Source organism: Linepithema humile, chromosome 6 (assembly GCF_040581485.1).
Source record: "Linepithema humile isolate Giens D197 chromosome 6, Lhum_UNIL_v1.0, whole genome shotgun sequence".
NCBI classification, from domain to species: domain Eukaryota; kingdom Metazoa; phylum Arthropoda; class Insecta; order Hymenoptera; family Formicidae; genus Linepithema; species Linepithema humile.
This window is the reverse complement of record NC_090133.1, coordinates 7,378,658-7,398,613: the sequence shown is the minus strand read 5'-3', so window position 1 is coordinate 7,398,613 and position 19,956 is coordinate 7,378,658. Positions and strand designations below refer to the sequence as shown.

The 19,956-nt window shown below is 42.5% G+C and overlaps 2 protein-coding genes across 9 annotated transcripts in view; one reads left to right on the top strand and one right to left on the bottom strand.

Annotated features, from left to right (window-relative positions):
• LOC105678238 (uncharacterized) overlaps positions 1 to 19,956 on the top strand; it is a 279,329-nt gene that overhangs the window by 54,333 nt on the left and 205,040 nt on the right. For all 6 annotated transcript variants that reach the window (XR_010890928.1, XR_010890926.1, XR_010890927.1 and 3 more), the window contains exon 7: positions 397 to 617. The gene's annotated coding sequence lies outside the window, so the exon portion shown is untranslated. The remainder of the gene's footprint in view (positions 1 to 396; positions 618 to 19,956) is intronic.
• The window catches only part of LOC105678234 (nucleolar protein 4-like), a 63,344-nt gene continuing 49,429 nt past the window's right edge, over positions 6,042 to 19,956 (bottom strand). For 2 of the 3 annotated variants that reach the window (XM_012377400.2, XM_067357941.1), the window contains 6 exons: positions 16,298 to 16,620; positions 15,417 to 15,620; positions 14,973 to 15,119; positions 10,918 to 11,132; positions 10,241 to 10,431; positions 6,042 to 9,908 (listed from right to left, as the gene is read on the bottom strand). In XM_012377400.2, the coding sequence (XP_012232823.1) occupies positions 9,742 to 9,908; positions 10,241 to 10,431; positions 10,918 to 11,132; positions 14,973 to 15,119; positions 15,417 to 15,620; positions 16,298 to 16,620 (1,247 nt within the window). In that variant the 3' untranslated portion in view covers positions 6,042 to 9,741. The remainder of the gene's footprint in view (positions 9,909 to 10,240; positions 10,432 to 10,917; positions 11,133 to 14,972; positions 15,120 to 15,416; positions 15,621 to 16,297; positions 16,621 to 19,956) is intronic. The other variant, XM_012377401.2, reaches the window with a different exon arrangement.

The window sequence follows — 19,956 nt, the reverse complement described above, 5'->3', positions numbered from 1 at the left end:
CTTTAATTGCGAGTGCAACAACCCGCCATATTCGGCGGCGATTAATCTCGTTAGTCGGCGCCATATGCACTCCTCGGCGCGATGTATTATACCAAGCGTCAATATAATCTCGCTCGAGAAAAATCTCGACGCCGCTCATGATTGATCTGTAATTAACCCTCAGAGCAAAATTGTAGCCTCGAAGTTTGCCTATCTCTCGCATATTAATTATCGTCTATTTGCGTAAGACCTTGCATCCAAGAAATTTTTAAATAATGTGAGATTAATATTGTTCTTTTTGCGTAAGAGCTGTCATAACGAGATAGCAATAATTTTATATTATTATTAAGTTTTATTGTAATTATATTTCTTTTTTTTCCAACGCTGTTGTAATATAAATATATTTGTGTTTTCCAGATAAATTGCTGTGCTACTTCGATGTTAGCGACTCGTCATATTCGTTCCGTCATAATATAATGAAACACGTGTCGGGAGTGCCGTTCAAAGTGACGCGTGATTTTCATTTTCGGATACGCGAGTGAGCAATGCGCGTGTGATCGTATCTTCACGAACGTGTAAATGCTATGCAAGATTAGAAGAAGAAGAAAAAGAATTCTGAAATCCACAGGAGCATCGCGGTAAGTAACCTATCACCTATCACATAAAAATGCGTACGTCAAGAAGGTTTAAAAATATGAATGGAAAAATTATTGATGAAGAATCGATAGAAACGTTTGACGTAATCATTCTATGAACACCTCTGTGTTCTTAGCTAATCATTAAAAGTTCGCCGCTGATCCAAGCGGTCAAGAACCTTGTTCGCAAAGAGAAAAGAAAGAAGAACCCTTCTCTCGAGTCATACACACGATGTCGTCTCCCGAGAAGAATCTTAAGGCACGCTCACATGCGCTCGACCGCGCGACTAATTGTAAGTCGCGGCGACTCGGCATGACCGGTCTCTGGGGAATTTTATTTATTAAGCGGATTAATTACCGTGATTAGTTATCCGGCGGGATACGCGTGCTCTTCCTCGTACGCGCTTCTCTACTGCTAGGACGCAGAAATTTGCAGGATATTCGAGATTCCCTTAGCTTGCGATGCCTCTGGAATAGCAGTTACTCACAGGTAGCGGATTCGCGGGAAGATTAAGGGCTTATTACGACTGCGACGGACGATTAATGAGCCGGCTACCTTAGCTTTACACGGCGCACGCTGCCCAGCCGGCTCCACACAAATAAATTCGTCGGCTTCTGATTACAACAAAAAGCGTGCGCCGCGGGCGTGTCCGCTATTTATCGCGACTCATTCAAATCTCCGGTGGAGGCGTTCTAATCGCGTCGTAAAACTGAGCTTGTGTTCAATTTTTAACGTGTGAATCAGCGTGTAGTTAATAAGGAGCACACTATTATTATGATCCATATTAAATCAGCGGCTAGATCGCCTATTTTCCTGAGCTCCAAGGATAAAATTGGTTTGATTCCACCTCGTATTAATAATAATGATAAAAAATTCTGAAATCTGGAAGCGAACATTGGCATCTCACAATATTATTTATGAATGCTTTAAAATTAATTTTTTACTTCAAACATTAGACATTTATTTTAAAATGCATTTTGATTCAATTATTTTTCCGATGTCTCAAAATTTTGTTTATTGAAAGAATCATGTAGCTATTATATAATATTTATTGGGGAAAAATCCGAGATCTTAAAAATGTTGAAATTTTTATTAAAGTCACGCGAGGTCAGATACGAGACGAATTCCTTAAACAGCAGCGCAATAATGTAAGCGAAAGCGCATAAAATTTGCGTGTTGTTACGCCATTAGATAATTTTAGATAACTTACGCGATCCTTGGAAAAGGAAAGGGAGAAGGCGCGGGATCGAGAAATTCACCTGGCTGTTAAACGAAAGCGAGTCCGGTGAACCCACTGCGCGGTGCAAATTCACGCCTTATAATCGCCGCCTCACCCGGCGTGATGACCTTGACGTAACCTTCCTTTGAGTCGAATGACCCTGACAACCTCATCGGAGTCCCGCGAGGGCGAGTGAGCGTCCTTTACCCACGGTGGAAACCACACGACGAGCCTGTCACATTACCGGACGGCGTACGGGCATTAAAAGCCGGATTAAATAAGCGGTTTCGTCTTTCGGTTAACGCGAGATACATACGTTGATTGGAAACCGTAATTAGTGTAATTGGTGTCGACCCATCGGTGACTATTGACTAACGTCACAGCGGGTTGATTCGAAGTTCATTGCCTTTCGCAGATGTGATTGAAGTTGTCAATGAATTCCGAACATTTAGGATTTCCTCTTTTTCACTAAGATATTTTTCAATTATATTTTCCGACATTTCGTAATCTTTGCCATTAATTATATTGCTAATTTTAATTGATTCTTATATAACATTTTTTATAAACATTTTTTTATCTTTTTTAAGATAAATAAATCTCTGACAATAAATAAATTATTAAAAATTATTGACACTTGAAATAAATATTTGATATATTATTGCAAATTATTAAATATATTTTCTTAATATTATTTCTAAAATTGCTTGAGATAATAAAACTTGAATGGAAAAGTTTCTCATATTATTTTTTTACTTCTAATATAGATGTACAGATATACACAACTAATTTAGATCACGAACAACTACTTTCGCCACGAAAGAATTTAACGCTTCTTAAGATCGTGATTTTTCCGAGAAAATAGGACTGTTTAGATAAAAAGAGGAAAGCACATTAAAATCACGCGAGGCTAAAAACGCTCGAGGCTGCGCGGAGCGCAACGGAAGTTGCGATATCATTAGTCGCACCTGGGAGTGAATCGCGAGATAGAAATGTGAAAACAATCTGCGCGTGTAACACGCACATATAGCCACATTAACAAATGGTCGACATTTAAACGAGAGGTCAACGGATGTTTAAAGATCCTCGCTGACGGCACGCCGGGGTCAGAGATTCGTTTACGCAAGAAGTCTTCCAAACAAAATTACTTTGCGATAAATTAAGAAATTACGTAGATTCGTGAACAGTGCGGTCGAGACAACAATTATCCTTCTTGGCTTCCCATCGTAGATTGATTGACATCACTAATATTATCTCCGTGAAGCATCTTCATAAGCATTCTATTCAATAGTTCCGGCAGTGGCGATGACCGCTTGTGGCCATGACTCTATCAATTTCTCATGACAGAATTAGAAATTCTGAAAATGCGATGTTAACTTCACAGAGATTGCGATGTTGCTGTTACGGCAATGCATTGTTAGTATTTCTACACTCGTTAACGAGTACTCATAATTATCTCATGATAACTTATCGATCTGTGTATGCGTGATACGAAACCGAGTCTCGTTATAAATATTAATTAATTAATTAATTGCGTATAATGCACAAATATTTCGTTTTTAATGAGGACTTGTTACAAATCCCGCGTACATCTCGTCGATCACGAGATATAAAACTGGCTATGAAAACATGATTGATAATAAACGTTAATTAGATGATTAATTACAGATAGATTACATTTGTATAAAGCTACATTTTCCAATTAAATTTATCGAGAATGATAAGTGCCGTAATTAAATGAGAAAGTAAAATACTGTTATTAAAAACAGTAGGTATCATATTTTTAATTCAAATTTATAACACTAATACATTTCATTTATTAATTTGCGGTCAGTTCAAAAACTTTACGTTATTAATAATGTAACTTTGCTCTTAACGATTGCACGCGCGTCATCGCGAATATTTACATTACGTTTCTTCTGAATATTATTTCCTTCAAAAATATACCACGTATAGTTTTCATTATTTTTTTTGTCTCTCAACATGCATGTCCGACAAGGTTGTATCCTTCGCGCTTATCATTCCGCGTTCTGCCTCGAGAGAACGAAATGTTCGCAGTTATCATTCTATCCTCCGGGAGAGTTGATCTCGCTGAGAGATCCTGCCGGGCACCAGCTTCGCCGGCGCGTGAGAAAGGAATTATTGCTACAAAGACATCCGTTATGGTCGCGCACACCACGCCCGGTCTAACCGAGGACGACGAGTGTGTTACATGCTATTTCGCCGGCTGTTACACGCGTGCACCAGCGGAATATGTTTCTATATCTGGAAGACACGCGCGTGTATATGTACGCACACATGTATGCGTACTTACATCGGCGTGTACGTCCTGTTTCATACTAGTCACTTTTGGCGGTCGTAGAAAACACACTGACCCCGGCGTACTTGCGCGACGGACCGCTTCTTCAGGGTTGAATACGCACGCATAACGAGCACCGTGCGAATGTTACTTACCGCGACGCGATCGTGTGTGAATTTTAAAACATGTTGCGCGGCAATATTCCCGAGCAGCTTAATTATACAAACTTGCGAGACGACCGTCCTACCTAAACGAGATTGTCAAAAAAAAAAGAAGAAAAAAACCAGCTTGAGCTTCTAAGTAGTTAACTCTCAACATGGCAAAATTAATAATGCAGATTTGAAGTCATATAACGAAGAATTACATTTCAGAGAGATGTAATTAGAAATATAAATTTAACGGGCAACAATTTTGAAAGTTTTACACTTCTTTTAATACAACTTTCGTTGGATAAATTATTTGTAAAACAAAGCAATCGTCGTGAGAAAGCCTAACGCGATGGCGAAATATGCATGTGTACATATGTAAAGTCATACGTATGTATGTCCGAGATGCTCGTCTCATAGTGACCACAGCGTTCTCCTGAAACCCGCGGGCCATTTGAATGCAAAGACCTTCGTAAAGCCCGTGATGCATTGCCGGCCGATAAACGTTACTCCGTAGAGCCCAGCGAAGGAAGCGGCTTTACGACTCGCAGCGGAGAAACGAGCCCCCGCGCGATCCCTTGTCTCGAGATTCGCAAATCGATCTGTGTGCGTGTACGCACGCACCTTACGTAGGATTTCGCAGCGCTCGGTGAAACGAGCTTTCGGTCAAAAGCCATTTCCCGAAAGTAATAATGGATAAACTATTCATCCCGTACGCGATCCGGTATATCTAACGTCTCCAATTATTTCCAAACTCAGGAATAAAATTTCATTTATTATGTATTACGGATGAGAACATTATTATTACGTTATTTTATGGTTCTGTGTTGAATTGTACATACTTTTGCAATATAAATGTACTTGTGTTATAAACGTGGTATTCGGGCGAGCGAGCAATGTGCGTGTAATTGTATTTTCGCAAACGCGTGTGAGTGTTATGAAAGACTCCATTGAGAGGGAGAGGAGGTCTAGGCGATGTTAGAGCACCATTGAAGTATGTAATTAGTCGCAAAACATATATATTTAAATGTGAAGTAGGTTTAAAAATCTTGGTAAAAAATTGCGATCAAAGGATCAGTAGGACAAGGCGTGAGATGCGACCTTCCAGTGCCGCTGCATGTTATTCTGCCCGAGTTACTTGTTCCATTTCGCAATCTTTCAGTATCAGAGATCGCACCAACCGCTCGTTTGACCTTTTTTTTTTATTGTACGCCACAGAGGCGTATTTTATTTTATTGTTTTCGTAGAGGAACAAAATCGCTATCGTAAAGAAAATATCTCGAGCGATAAAATTTCGTAACAAAGGTAGATTAAAATATCAACAGTATTATGTAATTTCCTTAAGCAGTGCGAATATAAAAGCAACGTCCGCAAGATTTCTCGAAAAGATGAATGAATGAGCATAATAAGTTTTAACTCTTACCACATTGTTACGAGCGGGTAGAGTTTCACAATCCGACCGAGATCGTGATCTTGCGCATCGACGCTCATTCGACTTTCCATTTCGTCCGATACATATGCAGGTAACACATTACAGAATTGATTGCTTGTCGCGTTTAAAGGCACCGCGATTATGTATACGCTCAGATATTTATGATTGCGCGCGTCGCGACTTTACGAAATTTTCGGGTCGACGTTAATCACGCGGAAAGATTAATAGACGGCAAAAAAAAAGGAAAGAAAAATAATTCACAGAGTAGTAAATCTTGCCGAAACATCGGCGCAGGTAGGATATGGGATAATTAAAAGAACCAGGACAGAAGTATAAGTTGAATAATCGATTATATTTGGTAAAACATTTACAAGGTAATAAGATTTTTTTTTCATTTAACGTGTTACATTTACAGGCAAGGCATCCTCAAGAACCGTACCAACTCTACAATAATCGTAGTAATGTGTAATGTTACTTATAAGAAAGTATTTACCATCAAATTATCATTATCGTTACTATTAATATTAATATATTTTTACGGTATATTACTACTCTTATTATTTCTTCAGGAACAAATACATATTTTTTTTTCTTTAATCAATATACATCGATTCGCGACTATATACGAACAGTAGATCTGCACTTCCGCGTAGGCAAATTAAGGTACACGACGGACACTCTTTTTATCGAACGTAGAAAAAGAAAGAAGAACAGAGCAGTGTCGTACGTCTTCATAAATTCCTCCTGCATCTCGTCTCCTTCGTCTTTCCCTTTTCCTTTTGTTCCGTGTTTCGGATGTGTCGTGGGTCCTGGTGTTCCTCGAAATGAGCAACGATAGCGACGACACGATCAATTCGATTCGATCCTTACTTAATCGAGGTAACAATACAATTTTTCCGATTAGTTTTTCGAATGTTTACGAACCCACGAATTATAAAATTGTCGAGGCATAATTATAAATATTAATTATCGGCAGAATAGACGCAGTAGACATTATTACTAATCGGATTCGAGTGGAAGGGTGAAACATGTAGTTCGCAATACGGAGCTCGGTCCTCGCGAGTATGTGGTTACACTGATCTGAGGTGGACTACGTATTAATGTACAATGCTAGTGGTAAGATATGAGCTTATTATTCGTGAAGAAGTGTGATGCCTGCTTGAAAAGAATGAGAGCGCGGTAGGGGATGGGGTGACTGAGCTGAGACTATTCGCGTCGTGCATGACAGAAGCATGACTGACAATACACGGTAGAGCAACGATATCGCTATAGACTATTGCACTGCATTGATTAGAGACATGTGAATTGCTACGGTACACGGACGAAAAAACTTGTATTTGGTGCGCGCGCGCTTGTGTGTGTACCACCGTCGCAAGTACTCGAGTTTAAAGTGATTGAAGAGATAAGAGTTAGTTTCCAATTGACGAAACGCTTTATTCGGTACTCTCTCGCTAAAGTGTCGCAAACATTTAGAGTTCGATCGCACGGGCGTGATTTGTTCGCAAACGGAAAAGGAAAAAGGAAGTACGACTTTTTCGCGTCGATCAATAAAAGTCGTGATTCCTATAAAATCTTCGATGAGCGCACGTTCAGTGATCACATACGTACACACATATTTTCCCTGGGTGCCTCCCTCTCAATCTCTCTCTCTCACTCTCTCTCTCTTTCATGCATTTATTCTTTAATAAAATTCGTTAGATTTCCCTCGTTCGTCTTTGTTTTCCTATGTACTTCTCTGTTTGCCATTTTCCCATTGGAATGTTCTGCGCGTGGAGTTCGACGGTGAGAGCAATCAGCAATCATTCGTAAATATATTTTATACATTTACTCTTTTTTTTCTTTTATCTAGTTACTTAAGCAACTTATTTCCCGTAATCTGTATATGCACTTCGACAATGTATATAAACTATGTACAAAACAAATGACAAAGTAGACTAACGAGCGGAAACTTTCAATGGAAAATGATATCAAAAGACAGAGCAAATTTTATTCGCACGAATATTTCGCTCCGTCTCCTTACTGTTCAATTCGCGATTAATAATATCAATAATGATGATAATCGTGATGATAATTGATGATAATCATAATAAAAACATAATAAATGTTCATAATATGTTGTAACTATAAGTAATATTAATGATAATATAAAGAATAATAGATAAACTAATCAAAGACAATATACACATTATCACGTAATTCACGCTGTAGTTATATTCTATCATCATACGATTAATCAACGTAGAAAGTAACTTCACGCTTGCGTAAAAGAAGTGTCATCTAAAAAAGAACAAAAAAAAAAGAGGAGAAACGCGTTTCTTACGTAGCACTATATGTATATTACCAATAATAATTAGTGTTCTTTGGTAACCCAGTGTGATGCGTCCGGAGACCACGAATACGGTTGTAACGTATTGTCCGATCGTGACAAGATGGTCCCGAAATTATATTCTTGATCACTACGTTCCTCCAACACACGACTCTGGTCTGACTACATTACAACCACATTGTACAGTTATCATTAATTAATTAATCTCTTCTGGCGACGTCCCTAAAGGGCGTCGCCAATAAAAAATCCATCTTGTCCTGCGACCTATGTATATACACGTGTATCAATGCACGAATGCATTTATCTCTATGTACACGTATGACTGACGTAAACTCTTGATTAACCATTTGCTTCAAAAGTGGCGGAAAGTAAATTTCGATAAACTCTCGAAAGTTGTTGTATAATTATTTATATATAAATGACACATCACATTATTTTATATTCACATATTGAATTATTTTTCTAATATTTTGTATGTGCCACTCTTGAAGTAAATAGCGCGAATTCTCTGATACGAATTAATCGCATTCTCGCAGGAAACATCGACGTTCTCGCGCGCACACATGCGCATCTATTTGCATCATATATCATTTACGCCATATGTACATAACGACAACAGACAGATTAGCGAAATTAGCATCTCGTAAGAACACGACGATGGCTTCTTATCAGCCATCATCGAAACGGTGAATATAGTTGTAGATTTATGGAGCTCAGCGATTTTTCGAAGCTTACGAATCTGAATAGGAAAAAATGCAAGCGCAAGTTTCCTATCCTTGAAGAAGAAAAAGTCTCGGGACGCGTTAGAAAATACAAGCACATGCTTTCGAGTGAATTTTCGTCCGGAAGCTTCTTCCCTCGCAACTTGCTTTTCATACTCGCGCTACGCATCCAAACTCGCTGTCCATTAAGCTTATCGGTAATTAAGTAAATATCTTATAATTCCTCTTTATGTACACCCTGTTCGAATAGTTTCCTTAAATCTAGAATTAGAAACGTCGCAGTGGCGCGTGTAATGAAATATGCAATTATTATATATATATATATATATATATATATAAAATCAATTATTTATTATATATATATGTATATAATATATATATATATATAAAGGTATATAATAAATATATATAATAAATATATATATATATATATTTATATATATATTTATATTTATATATATATATATATTTATTTTATGTATATATATATATATATATATATACGGAACTCTGTTCTTGGCGCCTTTAGCCAAATTGTAACAACATTGACAAAAAATTCGTATAAGCATCGCTCTTCTCCAATAATGTGGGTTTTTTCCGCGATCTTTACGTCTCAATTTTTTTGTCGCCAAAAAAGAAACAATCTTACGTCCATTAGAAGCATAAAATATTTTCAATCGATTCTCCAAATTCGGTCGTCGATCATATATAAAATTTTGCATACTCGTCATCTCATCTTGTTACGTCAAATCAATCCGTCTAATTTGCGCTGGACTTTACAGCAGAAGATAAGTTCATAAGAAGAGCCACGTTGCCAACAGAGTAGCGGGTAGACACGACGAATCACCAGTTCTTGATGAATTACTAGTAAATCCACCATGGATCGTTGATCACACAAAGGCTGTGTGAACACTCGAATTTATTTTCCCGCTGATCGCTGTGACTATGAGCCGAGCTGCTGGGCGCCGGCCATGTAAATGTAACTCTATGGTTGCTGAAGCAATAATTGTTCCAACTCGTCGGCGGACCTGAGCAAAAAGGCGGCTGACTCTCGATATCCAGTTATCAGTTGCCTCACCGCGGTCATTTCCGTCGCGTTCAACTTGTGACTCAGTAGCGGCTTCGTGTTTTTCATGCTGAGATCCGTCGGTCCTGCAAAAATAACACGAGTTAAAAATTGATAATTCAGGGCGATTTATCGAAGCACGCGTGTTAGAAAATAAATTTTCGTGCCGGCTAACCGCGAAGACTGGCGATCACATCGTTAAAAACATCACGATTATCGTCAAAAATAGAAAGTGACAAACAAATTATTTTTAAAATTAATCTGCATAATCGATTAGGCATTAAAGTATTTTCTTCAAAGTTTCATATCTGATTACAAAAAAACCTCATCGAAGTTGAATCGAGGATCGCTTAAGAAAGAAAAACAACTTAAAATAACAGCGTGCAAAACTTATAAGGACACCAATAACCAGTATTACTTTGTGTACCGTTGCTCAGTAGGCCCGACGTGAAACTTTGGGTCGGGTACAGTCCGGCGGAGAGGGTCGGCGGTACCGTTGTAGGTCCGGCGCGCTGAAACGCCTGACCGAAGTTGGGTCTGTACATTGTCGTCGGTGCAACACCACTGCCGACACCGTTCACCGTCGATGAGCTCACTATCGTCGCTTGGCTGAAAAACAGGAATAAGATGCGCGTTAGCGATAAAGGCAAAGTGCTGATTAGTGCCACACGTCCCGTTAAAGACGTGTGCGCATTTGCCGAGGCATTCGGTGAATTTTTGTGCCGTGACCTCCGACCGAAGACGAAGCCTTATCTAGAACTCGACTTCGACGACGGGGATCTTAGTGCCGATAACGATAATTGGTTACCGTAACTCGAGACAGAAGTTAATTGAACGATAGTGCGTACGACGTTGCTGTTTTCGTTGGATTTCTTGATAAGAAAAAAAAACAAGAAAAAAATGAATGAATTAAGCGCGTGCAAAATTTTTGATTTGAGAAAAGTCTTTGCGCTCTACATTGAACCGGCCTTGATGCTGGATAGATAGCTAATTAAGAAATGGATAAGAGAGAAGCCGCGTATCATTGACTCTATTACGCCGAGAAAACATGGGTTTCATTCGTCGCCCTCATCGTAACTAGTTCATCATACTGACCTCATGAGACTCTTGTTGTCCGCTGGCGTGAGCAACTTTGACGCAGATGCGAGCGACAGCGGTGTGGACGAAAGAGTGCTGCTCGGTAAGTTTGCCAAACTGGTGAGTGGCGCCAGAGACGTTAACGATGCCGGGGGTGTATCCTCCCTCTTACCCGGAAGTGACTTAACCGGTGTGCTCGAGAAGTGCTCCAAACTTGATCGGACGTCCGTTTGCTGTAATCGCATAATTATGATAAAATTAATTGTTACATCAATCACATATTTTGTCTCTCCTAATCTTTAAAATATATGACAAAATGCATATATTTTAAATAATTAGACTGTACGCTAATATTTTCAAAATAACTTATAAATTACATTTTAAAGACGCAATTGATTCCTGAGTTTTGACACACATTCAGTAATAACATTATTTTTATTGATTATCTTTGATTGTCGACTTCGTGCGCAAGGTGGAAAAAATTCATTTTTTGACCTACATTTTTCGGCTCGGTTTTTTCACTAACACCGATTGAAAACGGATTTAATACTGTGAGATATTCTAACTTTTTTTTAACGTTTTTATTCCACACGTATTCGTTTACATCCAATTGCTCTCAGTTACACGCATTTATTTATTTATATTAACGTCTTGCTCTTTTATAGCGCCACGCGTTATGTTTAATGATTTAACCGGAAAATAAACTTTTAAAATTTAATTTAAATTTAACGTCTACAGGATGTCAAAGTAAAAATTTTATTTTAATGCTGCGATTACATTTAGAAAGTAAAAAAATATTAACAATACAACAGATGCATTATAATAATACCTGCTGAGATCGATCGCGATCGCGCACTAACTTGTGAACGACTGGCAGATTCTTTTTCCTCATACTTGACACAATCGAGTGACCAATCGAAGGCTCGCAAACACGTGACTAATCACCAAACAGCAACAGCAGAGCACTATCGATCACCTTACGAATTATCGATTATCAGCCGCAAGATCGGCCTGGCAAGAGCGAACCGAGGCCTCTATTATATCATCTATCCACGATCTCGTTATCAACGCAATCCCGATCATCAAGCACGCTCGTATTCACCGCTATGAGCAACCGAGCGGAACAAAGCACGCCGGCAGTTTCTTCACTTTGACTTCCTCTTCTGCTTCTTCTCTCGATCCACTTGTGCGTCCGCGCCCCACCCTGCCCACCGGCGACTTAGCGATAACAATAACGTCCGCGTTTTACTCAAGCAAGATCCAGAAAAGCGAAGACGTCGCTCTCGACGGAGAGAGAGGGAGGAGGGAATGGAAAAAACGGGTTGACACGAGGGAGAAACGTCAGGAGCGAGAAGGGAGAAGGACGTCCGGATGCGCCGAGACGAAACGACAAGGCGTGAGTAAGCTCACGGGAGGAAATTAATTCGTGGAAAGGAAGAAGGAGGATGAGGACGAGAGAAGAAGAGGACCACGGTGAGCGTCGAGAGGTGGTGATGTGCGTTTCCACCACAGAAACGGATGACTTGCTCTCGGCGAAAGAGGAGATTAAGTGAGTCGCGCACAGAGGGTTGGCGGAGAGGAGAAGAGAAAGAGAAAGAGAGAAAGCAAGGAGAAGAAGAGGATCGTGAGGGAGCGCGAGGAGCGCGGGTAAAGAGGGTCCCGGGGTACGGCGTGAGGCACGGAGGAATGAAATCTTCGGAGCGGCGTAGAACGGATGTAGGGAGGTGTTTTTATGAAAGGCCAGCAGTGTGCGTTGACGTCAATTATATAGGTGGCCACGAGGAGCAGATAGCCGTCCGACGTGCACGGACCTCAACGTACGTATATATATGTGTATATATATATATATATATACATATATATATATATATATATGAGAGAGAGAGGTCTTCTCCTTAATGGGTTAGGCTTAGGTCGCCGGCGAGGTTATCGGGCCTCTCTCTGTTTCTCCGTCTCCTTCTCGGACAGGGATTTTCAAAGTAGATAAATCGGGGACGACGACGGGGGACCGCGCGCCCGCGTCTCAGCCTCTCGTTTGTATGCGAGACGTAGCGAGGTGGGAAGGGAGGGCGGGAGGGAGACAGAGTGGTGTGTTCGCCAACTACGGAACCCACGGAGGAATCAGCAGGGGAGAGGGTCGTGGAAACGCGCGGGAGTGACGGGGAAAAGAGGGATTAGGTGAGCCAAGCAGAGCGCGATGTGTTGTGCGGAATTGGATGGCTATACCGCCCGCACCTAGGCGCCTTGTACACGAAACACCGAGGCGGACGTTTATCGTTCCCGCTTTTTCGCGCTATCTTATTAAGGTCAATGAACTTCGGCTTGCGCGCAATAATATGATAAACATTGTCACATTAATCGCGAAGAACGTCGTTCGAGATCATCTCTGAACATCATCAAATCATTCCCGTCGCGAGATTAGATGTGACGTCAATACGAGCGATTTGTATCCGCAAGATCGGCGTTTTTTACGAAATTCTCGATTTTTTCGATCTGATCGATCCGATTTTCGCGAAAGTCGCCCGGATTCCTCGATTTTTTCCCGACACACAAGACTGGCTTCGCATAGCTGACATAATGTACCGCGAAATTTACGGATACGCAAGACTAATCGCGCGACATCGTGCGATCGACATGCTCCCTCGTCGGTACGTGAAAGCGCGGTCGCGGCACGCAGAAGCGACTTCGGCTCTTTCCTCTTCTCCGCGCGTCCCGCTTCTACGCCGCATTTCTCTCGCGAGAATGTTTTTCCGTTTCGCACACGCGGCCGTTTTCACGAGGCCGAGGCTACTATTGCTGCCGGCCCTCGAGCGCGATCTGTATGCGCGAGTAGTATCAGAGTGGGAGAGGTGCGCGACCCGCGGGTTATCACTGACCTCTCGCGCTACCTATCAATCCTAGCTCTCCGTTCACGTATATCTCGCTACCAGACGTTGCGCAGGAGCTCGTCGAATTTTCACGCGCGATAATACGGCGCGGAACTACGCAATCAAAAATCTCTTTTTCGCTCTCATTTTTTTTTCATTTCGTTCATGTTTATTCCTTTCCACTTTTTCTCTCTCTCTCTCTCTGTCTCTCTCTCATCGTAATATTTATTTTATACTTTTAAATTATTTATTTTTCCTCTCTTGTTGCACTCACGCACACATTTTAAAGAGAGCATCAGAATAATACTAGATAAATGACGAGTTGGGAAAAATGAGTTCGACGTGTTTATTTCAATGATGATATTTTAGTATTTCTTCTCCGCGTGAAGCCACGAAATTCGAATGCATTAAAAGATGAATGAGTCAAGAGATAATTAAGTACATTAATAGTATATCTTTCTACAAGGATGCGGATCGATCGAAACGCCGACGAGTTGTTTCGAATGCGTAAGTTATTTGTACACGCGCCTACTGCGTGATACGCTGTTTCACGTTTACGGAGAAAATTGCGACATTAAAAACACGAGACGGATGATACTTTTTTTTATTCGGCATTCTGTAAAATAATTTATTTTTATTATTTGTCCAATGTTTAGTCACTACGTTATCTATCGCTTCTGTAAAAAAATATGTTTATATCAATTCGAACGTGCTGCATCAGATTTTGGTGCACCGCGGCAAGTAGCAGTTAATCTATTTTCTCGCTGTTACTCACACGCGCGCGTATCTATTGCCATAAGTTATTGCTTCCCGCATTTTAGTTTATGATTCACTAAGCGCGTCGCGCAAACATCCGCGAGCTGTCATCTAAAAATCGCTTGATTAATGAATCCCGGCTTCGCTGCTGGCCTGCGCACGCGTAATATCTAATGCTCGGCCACGTGTGTGACATTAAAGAACGCCAAGACACGTGTGATCCTCGCGTTGCAATAATAAGGAGCCTTAAATTAATCAGAGATACATTTCGGTGTCTACATCGTATTCATCGTCCACGCGCCAGTTCTAGAGGCGCGAGCGCGAGATTGCGACACATAATTATTGCCAAGCTAACGATGTCGAAATGTCTATTCGCCGCAAGCAATATTATCGAGCTGCGAGTCGCGCGATAGTGTGTGTCCCGTCCCTTCACATATGATTATTACTCACCGTTGCGGCCGGAAGAGTTGGCATTGGCTGTGACACCGGCTCCAGACCGACTCTCATGCGTTTCGCATTTTCGCTTTCGTTTTCGCAGGCCGTTGCCAGAATTTGCTCAGCCTGTACGGAGGTCAAGTGTGCCGGCGTAGGTCTGGCCTAAAAAGATATTGTATACGTCACGCCCGTGATCGTCGTCGCGCGCTTGTCGCGCATATCAGACTTGACTCATGCCGCAAGAATGTCTAGAGCTTTCACGGATAGAGTTTTTTTTTCGATGTTCACGGATATTTGGCGCGTAATAAATGCGTTTAATTAGTGAGATAATGCGCAATCTGAACATTTTGAAAAATCTGAGAGTTTCAAATAAAGTAAATTTTGTAAGAAAGTAAATCATTCGAAAATCTTACAGATCGAGATTTATCGTCTCGCGATCGAACATGATAGAAAACTTACGGCATCCCAAGTTGTGCCCTCCCTGCCGCGCTTATTCCTCCGACAGCTCTTCAGGTACGTTCGAATCCTCTTCCTGGCCCTCTCGGCGAACTCGGGGAACTGCCTCGTGCAGCTGTCGATGATCGCCTGTATCTTCTCCTTCGGCTGCTTCGAGATCGGCACGATGCGGTCGAGGTTCTCGTCCACGAATAGTCTCACGAACATCTGCCGCAGGGCACGTTGGTGTGGTGAATTAAGCGGTAGTTGGTACGCGAGTCTCGCTAACCGCTCAAGGAATTAAGAATTTAGCGGCGGTGGGGCGTAACACCGGGGCTCTATTAAACTAATTGTAATTAATTAAGAAGCTGGCCGGCGCGAACCAGCGGCAGCCGCCGCGAAACTACGGCCGCTTGGCTTTCACGAGGAAAACGGCCGGAGAAAAAAAAAGAGATATATGAGAAACGGGAAACGAAGGAGAAAAACCGAGAGAAACGGCATACGCCGTTCCCCTGCGTACCGCGTGCTCATAAAACTTTACGACAATTAGGGTTTTTCGGGAAAGCCCACCGCGCCGCCAATATGCCGACGTCCTTAACTTTTGCGTCCGCGCACCACCGCCGTTCTTTTTCCCCTTGCCACGGCCCTTTCTCCATTCGCGAGGCGCGAATGTCGCTTTTCTTATAGTTGCACAAAATGACCGGTTAGATTAGCAATTAGGCGGCCCGTAATTCGGTTATTATCACGCGTCCTTATTCTTCGAACTTTGCAACGTATACACGATAATGAGAGTAAAATTTTATCCCCTCAAGTTTTAGACTCAATCACTGAGATGTCTAAAAAGCTATTTTCAAAGTTTGAAAAAGCGAATTTGGCGAAACGATTATCACATGTATTATACTTACGTTGAACGCCTTGAGACGTTCCGGATCGTGGTGTCTCGGATCCAAACCTTCGTCAGCATCCATGTCGTCATCATCCTCATCTTCCTTATTACCACTACTACTGGTTTCATCGTGAGCGCTTCCCGCTCCCTCGCCACCAGGCGGACTGGATTCTCGATCGCGATCCGACCGCGAGGGCGTTGCTGATGACGCTGGTGGCGGTGTCTTCTTAAAGCCCATGGTGTAAGATGCCCACAGGGAAGCCATATCCTCGCCGCCGACGCCCAAACTCGGTACGGTGCCCGCCGGCATGTCGACCAGCTCCGAGGAACCGTTTCGCGAGTCTGCAAAAGCAAATTTTCGCATGATGAATTCAGCGTGCGTCTGAAATCCGAAGCCTAGATTTTTCTCATCAGCGAAGCGCGCGTTGGTATAGGTGTAATTATCGTTTTAATAACGGCAGCGATAATTATTATTTAAATGCCATTTAAACAGACGATGATGAAATTCGTGAGTGCCAATTGAAATCGACATTATTAGTATTATTAATATCGATAATGAGTATAATATGAACAATGATATTTTTAAATAATTACTACTAATTAATAAACGCAAATTTGGTTATAGCAACACTTTGCGCTCGCGATCGGTAATTATCTGATAAAAGGGGGAACCTTCGGCGCAGCGCGCCAGGAAAATAATAACGTTCCCGTTGAATAACCGCCGTGCCGCGATGACTGGATCGCCGCCTCGCGCTGTTTCGATTTATGAATAGAGAACATTGCGGTTGGAACAAAAGAAGGGAAACTTTTTTCCTTCCCACGCCATGGTCAGGCAAGGAGCCGGTCATGTACGGCCAGCTAGATGTACGACTAGCGGCGAGAGAGAAAGAGAGAGGGAGAGGGGCGCGTGGGTGGCATTTATCCCGCGAATATAATAACGATAAACGCTGTGTACGTTCGGCTCGCGTGACGACACTGATTAGGGATGATCGACCGGCAGAGGTGGTATTTCGTAAACGGCTCCCTATCCTTATAACCGTGTGCGCGTAGCCGATTATCGGCTGTTGCATTTCGATACGTAAATTCGGTCACTAAACCAGCCGCCTACGAAAGAATTGCTGAGCTTTTCGCAGTTTTTTTTTTTTTTTTCAATTTCATTAATAATGTTACGACAGATCGAACATCCGATAAATAACAATTATATAATAAAGAGAACTGGGATAAATATAAAGTGTTGACTGATGCCAGAGTTAGATAGTATCAATTAATTGACCTCGTGTAGCTTTCATTAAGTAACTCCGCTTGCCGACTACATGTAGCTTTTTGGATCGCAGCCTCGGTTGCAATAAAAGCACAACGGTACAATGCATACATCTCTCGAGAGTACGTTTTATACAACTTTGTAGCCTTGATTGCACACTTTCTCTCTGACTGATATATTTGTAGAATATTCCGTTATACATTAAAACTGAATTTTACTCAGAATCAATCCCACAGTAATGAAATCTTTATGGAAGTTTTAAGAAATGGAATTTACACCAATGTTCTTCGCGCAATTAAATTTTCGCGACAGGCAAATCCGTGCCGGATTCCATCTCCAGAGGGCAGAATAAAATTTAGCGTGTCAATTGTGTCGATGACAGAAAGATTGGACTGTCACTGCCTTTATATAGACCGTGTATCTTCTCTACGATAATAACGGCAGCCCGTTCTCGAAACCCGTAATAAGCCCCGATAGCGTGTGCGAGGTGTTAAAAGGCGGTGCGGCGGTCTTCTACCGTCACGATCCCGGGAGAGAGAACGGTACGGTAAAGGTGCTTTCACGAGGAGGATGTTGACGGGGACAGGTACAAGCCTCGGCCGGCGAGAGGCTTCACGTACGAAGAGAGGCGTATGGATTGTCGGCAAGGAGTGCCGCAGGGGGATCGTAAAGAGGCTACGAGTCTCGCGGACTTCTTCCACCTGGGGCTCTCCTTGGTTCCGATTAAAAAGGGACAGCCTTGCGGCTGTCGTTTCATACAGTCGCACGGTCGATAAAGAACATCAACGACGGGTTCGTCCGTACAAAGCGGAACGAGTTTGTCTTAATTTTCCACGATACTCGAATTACTTTCCACTCGCGACCTACTTTGATTCTCAAATGTAAAATATACTTTGAAAAAATCTAATCATGTCTTAAGTAATATCATCGTAAGAAGCTGAATAATATTTTGTTATTTTATTCGCAATAGTTGGAAAAAAGTCATTCCTACTGTTTATCACAGATGTTTAAATTTAAAATCGAACATACTCGAAAAATGACACGAAATAAGAATCTCTCGGAACGGATACGATCGCAAAGTGCGTTTATTTCTTGATGATGTAGCTTCTCTCGACCGAACGCATCCACTTCTCGGATCCACTTCTCTCGCTATGCGCGCGAAGTAATCTGCATTCTGGAATCGAATTCTTCCGACCGTAGTTTCCAAGACGCCACTTCGAGGCGAGCGCGTTTGCAAGGCAACGTGCCTTGGAGAGCATTTGCATCGTCGCGGGGCAACTTTCCGCCGGGCTCTTCAACTTCTCGCGCGCGAAAACGCGAAGTCTATCTCGGGCGGGCGATTCTGATACCTCGAGTTGTTCAGCGATCGCGACGCATCTTTCTAGGAGGATTCCGGTAGAACCAGTAACTGAACGCGCGAGCGTACGACCCAGGAAACTGGACCCTCATCCAGGAGGCGTGCTTGACAGTGTGTTGTGCGTTTCTTTCCTCCCTTCTCCACCTCTCTCTCCCTCTCTCCCCCATTTCTCTCTTTTACTCTCGCGGTTCCACCGGTCCCGGAGGTTGCTGCACTTCGATTCTCACACGCATATACGCGTATACAGTAACGCGGGTACAAAAAAAAAGCAAGCGCGTACGCGCACGTATGTGTGTGTGTGTGTGTGTGTGTGTGTGTGTGCGACGCTCTCTAGGAGAGTACAGCGCTTGTACACACCGAGAGAAGATTCTTACGGCCTACGAGCGAGCGTGCGGGTATCGCTGGAGAGTAGTCGGAGAAGGCAGGGAATAGCACGCACGCACATAAGCAACGCTGGACGCGCGCGGCTAGAAAGCCGGTTACCAATCCCAATCCCACATCGCCTAAGCACTGTTCCTGAACTCGCCTCTCGGCCGCTTGAACCTGAAATCAGCCGACGACGACGGGGACGGCCGGCGCCCCACCCGGCAGTTCGTCCTCCTCATTCCCTCGATCTCGCGTTCCCGCAAAGGAAAACTGATATCCCCGGCCCCCCAACGACCACACCAAGCACTTCCTCTTTTTCTAGGCAGGCCTGCGCCTGCTGCGCACGAGCCTCGCGCGCTACAAAATTCACAGACAAGTCGCGTACGCCCACGGTGCCTCGGGCCAGGTATATGGAACTGTCTACCGCTCGGATGCCAGCCACGCTGGGATGGTAATGTACAATCGCGAGGATGGACGAAGACGTATTATCTTGTCCCTCATAAATGTCACTGACCATAGTAGGATGCCGCGCGTGATGGCATGTGCGTGCGCGTTGACGTAAAAGAGAATTCGGAAGTCCTCGGTTTAACTACGCTTTAGATGACGATTAGATAAAGCTTCCCGCAAAGTTTTAATTCATTTATTTAATCACCTATTCTGGTATCGCCGATTTAATCAGCGGTAATGATTATCC